General features: G+C 34.1%; 1 protein-coding gene across 1 annotated transcript in view; it reads left to right on the forward strand.

Moving 5' to 3' along the window:
• The first annotated feature begins 782 nt into the window (after window positions 1–782).
• The window catches only part of LOC136849496 (uncharacterized), a 76,120-nt gene continuing 64,748 nt past the window's right edge, over window positions 783–12,154 (forward strand). Inside the window, exons 1-2 of the mRNA XM_067122841.1 lie at window positions 783–810; window positions 7,631–7,695. Of these exons, the coding sequence (XP_066978942.1) occupies window positions 783–810; window positions 7,631–7,695 (93 nt within the window). The remainder of the gene's footprint in view (window positions 811–7,630; window positions 7,696–12,154) is intronic.

Raw genomic sequence — 12,154 nt, forward strand, 5'->3', positions numbered from 1 at the left:
GTCCGTGCATTGGTTTGTTGTGCCATTCCTCTTCTGTTTTTCATTCTCCTGTCTCTGTATATTTCTGGGGCTTCATCTACTTTTATCAGTCCTTCTTCCCATGCACCCCTTAGCCACTTATCTTCACTGGTTTTCAGATATTGCCCCACTGCTCTGCTCTCGATGTTGACGCAGTCCTCTATGCTTAGTAGGCCTCGCCCTTCTTCCTTTCGTGTTATGTATAGTCTGTATCTGCTCTTGGGTGTAGTGCTTTGTGTATTGTCATGTGTTTCCTAGTTTTCTGGTCTGTGGTGCGGAGTTCAGCCTTCGTCCACTCCACTACTCCTGTGCTGCATCTGATTAGTGGTACTGCCCATGTTTTTATGGCTTTCGTAATTTTTCCGGCGTTGAGTTTTAACTTGAGTGTCGTCTTAAATCTTTGCATATATTCTTTCTTGATCGTGTCTTACATCTCTTGGTGTTTTATATCTTCTATTATTCCCAGGTATATGTATCCTGTCTCATCTATGTGTTTGATGCTATTCCCGGTTGGTAGCTTTATCACTTCAGTCCTTGTCACTTTGCCTTTTTGTATGTGGACCAAGGCGCATTTATCTGTTCCAAACTCCATCCTGATGTCCCCAGATACAATCCTTACAGTCTGGATTAGGGTATCTATTTCTTTGATGCTCTTACCATACAGCTGCATGTCGTCCTTGAACATCAGATGGTTAATTCTGTTGCCTCCTTTCTTGAGCTGGTACCCAGCATCCATCTTCTGCAGAAGTTTTGTCATGGGAATCATGGCTACTATGAAGAGTAGTGGGGACAGTGAGTCACCTTGAAAGATCCCTCTCCTGGTGTTAACCTCTGCTAGTCGTATCCCAGAGCTCGTAAGTACTGTATTCCAGTTGCGCATTGTATTTTGTAGGAAGCTGAGGGTGTTTTCCTCTGCCCCATATATTTTCGGCGTTCTGTTAGCCATGTGTGCGGTACCATGTCGGAGGCTTTCTTGTAGTCAATCCAAGCCATGCGTAGGTTATTATTATTATTATTATTATTATTATTATTATTATTATTATTATTATTATTATTGCTGCAGTTTCACTGGGCAAGCAGAAATTTCACTTAGGAAAAAACTAGCAAGGATCCATTGCAACGACTTCCGTTGACAAAAAAGGAAAAGTAGAAAAAAAGGAGCAGGGAGCCAAGTTAATTACAAATAATACAAGTTCAGAGTCTGGCATAGTAAGTGCAATTTAAACTTAACAGCACATCTCAGGGCAACTGTCCAGATTTATACTCTTTGTGTATTGTAGATATACTTTACGTAATTGAAGTACATTAGGTGTGGCTTTCCTTGAGACGAAAAGTCACTCTTTTTCGTTTTCCTTATTCTTGTTTTCATCGGGGTTGGGCAAGATATGGGCATTTAATTTATCCGCCTCCATCGGTCTGTGCTTTTGCTATAAAAGGTAAGGGTACTTGACTTCCAATAACCATTGCCAGTATCTCCTTCAAACATTAGTGATTGACATCGAAAAATCTTCTGAAAAAGTACAACCGAACGTTTTCCATGTTAAATCCTTTTTTGTGGTATGCTTCTGAGTTTTTGCGTCTCATGACTTTGTATTTCTCATTGCTATATGGATTGTATTTCTCATTGCTATATGGTGACCTAATGTTTGCTAATGTGTCGTAATCTTGGTTGTGTTTTTACATCACAGACGTGCAGTAAAATATTTTTAATGCACCAAGATTTCGGGGCGTTGTACTTGGGAAAATTGAACGGTTAGGGTCTTCGGTTTACCATAAGATGTTTACAAAATTTAACATTGGTAGTGATATGTCTCATATTTCATCTCTAATACCGTCATTTGATATAAATAGATAGAAATAAAATGAAATTGTTCTATGGAAAAAAAATTTTATGCATTCCCTGCTTCACATTCACCCATATTTTCCAAGATAACGCGAATTAATTTTGTCTTTTCATGTCATATGCCATTTGTTTGAAGTTGATGGAGTGATTTTCACAGTGCCCCATTTTTCGACTTTGAACTTTTGTAGGTAAATATTTGTAGTAACTTAGCTAATTTAACCATGCCCTCTCCCCTATAGAAAAAAATTTCATTGAACTAAGGGAAACTAACGCCACATATCTTTATATGTAAATATGGAAGAGATGTGAAGAGTTTTTCTTTTTTTTCGGTGAATTTTAAGTAGCGTCTGTGGTTCATTTCTTCCTCAGGGTATGTTAGTTTAAAGAATGTAATTTTATACTGTTAGATTTAGGAAGGCGATTAAAGCATTCCTTCTAAAAATCTTAAGAAAAGATGATTTAATTAAGCTCAGAAGTACTCGGCCTCTTATGATTTTTATCAGGTTGACGTGAAATATGGTTAAAGTTAATATGAACTTCTCGAGTCTTGGATAGCCTTTGATTAATCTCTCTCTCTCTCTCTCTCTCTCTCTCTCTCTCTCTCTCTTTCTCTCTCATTTTCTCATGTTTTCTAATTTCATTTTTCATGATATGTATATGTATATATACGCATAAAATATGATACATTTTATATTTTATATATATATATATATATATATATATATATATATATATATATATATATATATTCAAAAATAATTTTATTTTACTCTGGTTGCTGTGAGATCCGTGACTACTTGAGCGCTGCCTTAACTTGAGAAAATATTTGATATGTGGCTTAAAGGGGATGTGTATTTGTGGAGGGCATTTGAGTCGAGCTCTTTTCTGCAGTTTCGTGATTTTCTCACTTTACCCATTCTCTTTTACACAGCTAATTATTCATTTTTTCTCCCCTATGCTCCGCTGCATTTATTCTCCGTCAAGGATTCTTAAAGATTTTTCTCTGTTATGGATCTTATTTCAGTCAATTATTACATTGGTTTCTTTTGATAGGTTCTGCTTTGTTTGAGCTTTGTTTTGGATTCTCAAATCCTTTGTTTTATTCATTATTATTTCGATGCTTTTTTGGTTAAGCATGAAGATTTATTATCTCTCTCTCTCTCTCTCTCTCTCTCTCTCTCTCTCTCTCTCTCTCTCTCTCTCTCTCTCTCTCTCTCGTAGGAATTTAATAAATTTTATTATACGTAAGACTAAGTTCAGGTTACTCCTTAAAAGAATGATGACTCATATAATCCATTCTTGTTTTTCAGTTCATTTCACAACATTTATTGGAGTAAATTAGGGAGTCAGAATTGGTAAAAGTCAAGGACAGATCATGATAAATTGGAAAACAGTCAAAGAAGTCATATTTTTGTTCCAAGTAGTTCATTTTGGTTTTATTCCAAGAAGTATATAATTAACCTCACGAAAGTTATCCATTATTTTTAACGTATAAATAGAACCCCGAGACAGATTATAAGACGAGAAACTAGGTAAGCCATCCTCGTAAATAGTTTTAATTTTCTGTGTCTGTCTTCTTTCATATCATTAAGGATGTTCGTTTACAGGGCTGCTGTAGTACAAATGAAAATGATCTCAAACAAAACGTCGTTGAAATTCCTTTAGCATCACAAATGCTCACAAACGCACAGCGAAGCCAGGCGGGTACTGCAAAATTTTACCTTGCATGTTTAGGTTCCTCATCTAAGTCTTCAGATCCAAGTTATTCGGATTATTTGTTTGGATTGACTTCAGAGGCAGGTAGAAAATATATATAAAATGAACAGAAATTACGCAAGATTCGTGAGGATAGGTCGCAAATAACTTGTTTTTCAATTTCAGTTATTTTTCTTCACTTTCGAAGAAGCATTGAGACAAGGAAACTCGAGGATCGTAGAAGCGGGTATTATATAATCAGCTTTAAGTGAGCAAAATTATATATCGCTAAATGAAGTGATCTACGAATGCAAAACAGAAAATTAAAAAATGCTGATTTTACATTACATCGTTCCAAAGTTTTAGTTATTTGTCATTACCCCTACAACTTTTGAAAAACGTTTTTACAAAAAGCAGGTAGCTTTGAAAATGATGTATTTACGTCGTATTATTTTGTAAGCTGAAGTCAAGGGCAAGTCAGCGGTTCTGTACTGCGTCTTCCAGATGGGAATGGCAGCAGTTATCAAAAAATGGCGTATAGCTTCCCCTCCTGCTATCAGTTGGCGGTGACATTATTTCCCCTTGGCTGATGGTCAGCCAGCATTCCCGCGGTCTTCTGAGAGAGAGAGAGAGAGAGAGAATTTGATTGTAATAGTGAAGGAAAAAATCATGCTGTATTTTATAAATGTTAAAATGGAGAGATACTGAGTAACTTATGATTGGTTTTACCCCCACAAGCTTGAGTTGCTTCGTCGAGGCCGTCCAAGCATGATGGCTTACATTTAGGATTCACTTGGACACGACAAGACTGATTGGTCACATGCAATAAATATTGTAAGAAGTATGATATAATTCTAAACATGAATGCATTTATAATTGTGTGTGTATTGAGTGAGCGCTTCTTGTGAAATTTTAACAAGAAATTTCAGGCATCGATGACCATAACAAACAATCTCTCTGGTATTCGCGGATACGTGCGCACGCAAGCATGTACTTTGGGAAGGGTGACTTGGAATGTTTTTGTTTTAAGATGTGCTCACCATGATAATAATGATTAAAATTTTAACTCTACCAGCATGAGGAAATAACAGTAAAAATGAGTGAAGGGTTTTGTAATTCTCAGTTTTAGAATTGAGAATGTTACCGTGATGAGAGTTTCACGCTAATCTTTGTAAATTACGAAATACTACTGAATCGCTGCCATCTGATCTTCTGACCAAACAGAACTAAGGTTATTCATTAGGAAACTATGATTTTCTTGAAGACCAAGTCTGGTCTCATTAGAAATTAGTGTTCCATGTATATCTTAAAAAAAAAATGCATGTGGAAATATGGAATCATGCACGCCATAAAAGAAATTGACAGTTTAGTAATGCCAGATGCGTTTGTAACGAAAGTATACCATGAAATTTTGAATGTGATAATTTACTTCATTACTACTTCAGTTTTATGCTGTAATTATCTTTATTTTGTGGTTATCATCAGCGTAAAATAATAATATCGTATGTAGGTTTGTTACACCACTTATGAGATTGATATACACACGTGAATTAAACACTGTACTGATATATACTGTATATATATATATATATATATATATATATATATATATATATATATATATATATATATATATATATATATATATATATATATATATATATATATATATATATATATATATATATATATATATATATATATATGTATGTATGTTATGTGTATATGTATGTATGTATATGTATGTATGTATATATATATATGTTTATATATATTATATACACACATATTGTATATAAGGTGAAATCAAGGTATTACAAAAATGTTAAACGATAAAGAGACACTTCAATACTGTAACACGAAAACCTCTGATATAGGTGCATGTAAAGCTGCGAACTTAACATAGCCATTGGTGGTGCTTTTAACTGAACTCAAGATTCGTTTAAAATAATGCTACGTTACTGATGTTCTGACTGTGCTAAAGCTGTTCGGGGATCTTCCTCTCAATATGTATTAAGATTAAATCTTCTAGGTGGTATATTTAATTTATCGTCTGTCGAATTGTCTTCGTGATATATGCATGCAAACATCCTGTCCTTGAAGACAACGACAAATCATTATTCAGAAGTATTTCCATTTATATTAATTAAATTGTTCCCCTCTTCATCATATTTGCATCGTAGACATAAAAGACGAGGGAGAGCGAATCCCGAATGCAGGGACAAGGAACCCATGAATTGTATGGCTGGTTTGACCCTTTCCGACTTATGATGAAAGGTACACGCAGACAGGGCATGACAATAAAGGATCACCGAGGCGTGCATGCAGCGGGGAAGTCCCCCGACGGCTTTAGAATACATTTGAATTTTGATACTTGACTTGGTTCCAGATGAATGCTATTTTGGAGGGGCTGCCGGCTAGGTTTAGGGTCGGCGGACGTAAACAACTATGTGAAGAGAAGAAAAAATTGACTCAAGACTTTTCCGACGGGGTTTTATCTCGGGTTTTCTTATTTTTGGAAAATTTAGTTTATTATATATATATATATATATTTATATATATATATATATATATATATATATATATATATATATATATATATATTTATGTGTTGTATATATATATATATATACATATGTGTTTATATATATATATATATATATATATATATATATATATATATATATATATATATATATATATATATATATATATATATATATATATATATATATATATAATATTAACTTTATCACATACACAATTGTTCTGTGCATTAGTAGAATTACTAAAAGGACCTCATTCAAACTGGATGGTATCTAACGGAGTTTTTTATTCATAAAAAGTTACAAGCTTTCTTGGACAAACAGTCCACATTATCAAGTATCCGTACAGTGAATAAAAAACTCCGTTAGATACCATCCAGTTTGAATGAGGTCCTTTTAGTAATGTTCATTTAAAATTAAGTACCTGGCTGAAGGAAAAATTTTATGCACTAAAGAGTTTCAGGGTATGATGTCCCAGCCTGTGTATGTAAAAAAGTTGCAAACCAAAATATTGCAAAATACAAAGAAAAGCTCCAAAGGTTTGTCAGTCGGCAGTGAATGTGTAGAAAAATCATAATGTATTCATGGATTTGTTTTCATTTTTATATATAAGCGTTTGTATATTTGTACCTGCACAAGCGTTTCCCAACTTGTCCGTAACATGACAGAGTCGCATTTATCATGTGTTGCCGTGGCGTATTTATATACCTCACTACGTTTTCCCCGTTCATTTTTTTCTATTTTTGTTTTTCATTCATTTCATACATTTGCTGTGTTTCTTCAGTTTCAACTGTCTCTACTTTTATTGCGCTGCTAGTAATTATTTTTAGTTCATAATATTTTACTGCAATAAGATAACGTTCATTTTGTTCGACCAATGCTTCATTTATGCTATGTGGCCTTTTGAGTGGTCTTGTCATTACACAACCAGTTGCGTCGTTTTTTAACATAATGAATTAAGTTTTTTATTTATTTTTTTAACTCAGTAAAGGATGAAAAAATATGTTCACAAAGAGTAAGGTCGTTAACTGATGCCATGTGCAACTGTACTTATTTTTTATATAGGGTTCAACTATGACTATCAACTTGAAAGCAACAAACACGAGTTAAGCTATATATATATAAGTATATGTATATATACATGCATACATACGATAATGTTTTATACTTAAGGGAGCTGTCTTGTTTCACCGAGTAAAAGATGAACTTGGCTGTGACTGCTATTTTGTTTGGGTGGGGGCCGCCGCATATTTTGTTGAGATATATATATATATATATATATATATATATATATATATATATATATATATATATATATATATATATATATATATTTACACAGGTGAAAAATAAGAACAGGGTGTAGGTCCTGCCAGTTTCGACTTTATTTCAAGCCATTGACGAAGGACTGATACAGAGTGTGAGAAGTCACAAATATATATACTACAAGAACAGTACTGACGAACATACACAACCATTAGAGGCTCCATATCCCCACTCAGGCCGGTGTCGAGGTATATATTTGTAGACTCTCCAGGGGACATTGCTGATAAACAGACCATACCACCTCAGATCCACACTGACAGGTGTCATGTGAGTTTGGAAATATATACACACATGATAATCTATTTTATCTGTTTAAACAATTTTAAATTTCTTTTGATATAAAGGATCAAGTTTATACATCCCATATCAAAAGAAATAAATTGTTTAAACTTTAAGGTAGGCAGTAGAGATATATGAAAAAGGATTATCATATTTGTAAACACAGTACGAGGGTAGTAATGTTAATGAGTTTCCAAACCATGACACCTGTCAATCTGAGGTGGGTATGGTCTGTTTATCAGCAATGTCCCCTGAGAATTGTGATTTTTCAAATGAGTTTTACACCGGCCTGAGTGGGGATATGGAGCCCTAATGGTTGTGTATGTTCGTCAGTACTGTTCTGTAGTATATATATTTGTGACTTCACACTGTATCAGTCCTTCGTCAATGGCTTGAAATAAAGTCGAAACCGGTACCTACACCCTGTGTAATGTGTGATAAATGAATCACGTACAAAGTGATAATAATCATATATATATATATATATATATATATATATATATATATATATATATATATATATATATATATATATATATACACACTCACACATTATGTATATGTGTGTATATACACACACATATATCTGTATATATATATATATATATATATATATCAACAAAATATGCTGTGTCCCTCCCCACCGACAAAATAGCATTCACAGCCAAGTTTTTCTTTTACCCGGTGAAACGAAGACAGCTCCCTTAAGTAGAAAACATTATCGTATGTATGCATGTATTTATATACACATTTATATATATTTGTGTGTATATATATAGCTTAAATGCACTCTATGTAGTGTATTTATTTTAGGGATCGTATATAATCTGAGAGAGAGCCATTTAGTTCTCACACTAGCTTGTCCTTGGCAGGCTGCTATTGAATGTTATTGTTTTCTAGCAATCAGTTAGTCAAATGTGACACCCAAAGTCGCAGAGAATAATTTTATTTTTCCCTCCACTAGACATTGTGCTTACTTTGATTGTTTCAGTGATCCATAACAGCTGTTAGTCATCAACTCCAGCGTAACACTTAAATTATGTCTTCATAAGTTTAATTGACCCGCTTTCCTTATGGATGTTGAATTATTCTAATTTTTGTAGTAATTTAAAATGTTACTTGTTCTCTCATATTTCGGGTCAATAGAAAAACTTATGGCAAGCAGCAAAGGGGAAATAACATTCCCATTTATCAATCTGCTGTTTGTTGTAAAATCGCTGAACAAGACTCCATCAACATTAATTGCCTACACTTCATTCGTGGATAATTTCAGTTAGCTCTACATATTAAATGGGAATGCTGTAGTGACGAAATAACATTCTGATATTGGTGTGCGGGCGCTTCCAAATCACTTCTCATAATCAACAAAAGCCATTAGAATAGGATGTTTGAATTTTATACACTGCTGTATAATGTATCTTAACAAAATTATTTTCATTTACAAACGACTCGAGCGAGAATGCCTTTGCTGTTACCAAATTCAGTCAGGTCACCTTCTCTGTTACCTTCAGTATGAGTTCCAGTGCCCTATCATCAGGCTTTGTTTCTTCATTCCATATTCTGCAAAAGAGTCTAGTTAGGAATGAAGTGTCATTTAGTTTTAGATAAAATTATCTTTGTAGTGAGCGTTGGTGTTTACTATTTCCTTAGGTTCTTCACTATTGATTGCACATCAAAAAACCCAATTAATTCTTAAGTACATTAAGGCCTTTTGAAGCTTCTGTTATCCGTCAAATTGACCGCCTTATATATCTTATATCAACTCTTTTGTTGGGTGCTTTTAATTTTCTAACTGTTAATTTTCTCTCTCGATTAATGGCTATGTGATCTGTGTGGTTTCCATGACAGCTATTTGGAGATGTTCTAGTGTATTTATGATATATGTTTGAAAAGAGTGTCTTCTACTACCAAGTTATCCGCAGCACAAAACTGTTAAATGGCCCACCCTCCTATGTTTGTTTGTAGTCTTCCCCAGGCCTTCTGCACCCATTACATTATCCACATAATTTTTCCTAACAGCTTTCCCATTTTTTTTTACCAACAGCAATTCTCATATCTCTTTTTGGTATTTCTCTGACATCCTGCAGTTTTATGAAAACGTGTTTTATTTCCTAGGAGAGTTCATTTATTGGTGAAAAGCACACTATTAAACTCATATGGCACTGCTAAGCTTTAAATCTTGCCAGCAGCAATCCACTTCTCTCTCTTTTCCCGTCAGTCAGTGTATTTTATTCATTTGGTGTAACATGTCTACTCCTCTACTCCTCTGCTAATTCCGTTTGCACTCTCTGAATAAATTTACACATGACCCTCATCCAGTCTCTTTCTTTTCCCATTCCTTTGCACTGAGATTCATTCACAAGCAGCTGAGATTTCCAGGCCATACCTCTTGAATTCATTTCGTACATGTTCCATCTTTTTATTTTGACTGTGGGTTCTTACGCTCTAAGTTTTTATCACTTATAAATTACGAGATTCTTAGCACTCATAAACCGGACTGGTGTCCATTTCTAAATTGTGCATATCCATGAATATTGTGGTGAAATATCACCACCAAGGAAATCCGATATTAAGTCCCTGAAATTTCCGTTTCAAACAAGGATATAGAGAGTGTACCTCAGCGTCTTATAACAGCCAGTGCATTGCATCCGTCAACAGTATTAGGATATCACAGTTTCAAAGAAAAAAAACAAATGTGAAACGGGTAACAGGTTTTAAGCGCACTTTCACCTGAACATATTATTAGTCAATTGTTGAAGACCCTGTGCTAACACATTTTTGTCTTACGATTAATTATATGAATTTTGAGTTTTATCTTTGACATGGCAACATGTATCCTGGAATAAGGAATAAAAATTTACTTTAATTTTGAACAAGGGTAAAAACAGTACGTTTTTTTCCGACTAAAAATAACCATATATTTTTTATAAGTATGTACAGAAAAAAAGAGAAGGAAATAGAACGAGGGACGGAGCACTGTGACTTGTTTTCAGCGATCATTTAAGGGGTGGGCTTGGGGCATGCAGGGGACGTAACTACTGATAACAGAGGTGGTATTTCTTATACAACTCAATTATAAAATTATAACTGGTATGAGGTCTTGCATGACCAAGGTATAACGTCGTTGCTGCTTTCATAATAATTTTCATTTTTGAAGATGATGATGCAACTCTGCGTTGGGCAAGATTCCCTTTATTTTGAATAAATCATATTTAGCCATCTACCGATTTATTCCATTTGGGGACTTCGTTGCTAAGGCTTTATTAAACTGGCCGTCACCAGATTCCCGAAGTGGAAGTAGACTTTTGTAGGTTCCTCTGTAATTCCTCCTGCCAATATATATATATATATATAATGTATATATATATATATATATATATATATATATATATATATATATATATATATATATATATATATATATATATATTTTGTCTGTCGGACATAAAACGGGAGGTGTTGCCTCCCAGAGGTATTAGTGATAGTTTATTAAGGGCGTCAGTTTGCTCAAACACATGCGAGGATTCTCTAGACAATGCATAAAACCTGCTTTTCTCCAGCTAACAGGGGCCAAGAAATTGCAGGTGAAGAATTCTACTTAAGGAAATTAGTTTTGGGAATTTTGACAAAGATAACAAAGGTGTTTCAGGACTAGCCTGCGAGTGTGTTGTGTTCGTAAGGTAAGAGACAAGTGGGGTATGGGCGTAAATTAATAAAAATGTGGTAAGAATATGCAAAAGTAGAAATGAAACAAAAAAAAATGGGGCAAGACCTAGGTATTTTGCCCAATCCGAGTTCTGTACTGCCAGCTGGGCTAGCTGGAACTCTTAAAGGTATAGACATACCCCAGTTACCCCCAAAATATCTCAACATTACAGGAAAATTGTCAAATAACATTTCTTCATGAATAAGACAGTAAATGACACATTATAAATGGAAAAGAAAAGTACAAGTAGCGGTAATAGAAGCTTATATGTGTTTAAGTTCTCAAAATATCAAAGGTGTGTATTTTTAAGTTACATTTATAATAGCCAATGATTAAAGCATAAAGTTCAGGAAAAGTAATATGAACAGGAATTCTTTAAAAGTGGCAATAACTATATTTAAGTGCATGCAAGTTAGTGAAATAGTGCATCTTAAAACTCAGGGCAAGAGTGTTCATTTGGCAAGAATAATAGAATGCCAGAAGGAAAGCATAATGTACAAAACCAAATGGTGAATTGTATGTTAGAACTCATGCATACTTTTGCTCTGTGACCAGCATATTACACTTTGAGTATTACACTTGCCAGTTGAACACCATTGCCCTAAGTTTTCTGATGCATTGTTTTACTCACTTGTAAACAGTTAAATATAGTCATTGCCACTTCAGAAGAATAACATGTTAATGTGCTTTCAATGGGGGTACTTAGTAAATTGAAACTATCCAAACAGAATTGCTGAGCAG

The sequence above is a fragment of the Macrobrachium rosenbergii genome, chromosome 21 (genome assembly GCF_040412425.1).
Source record: "Macrobrachium rosenbergii isolate ZJJX-2024 chromosome 21, ASM4041242v1, whole genome shotgun sequence".
In the NCBI taxonomy this organism is placed as follows: domain Eukaryota; kingdom Metazoa; phylum Arthropoda; class Malacostraca; order Decapoda; family Palaemonidae; genus Macrobrachium; species Macrobrachium rosenbergii.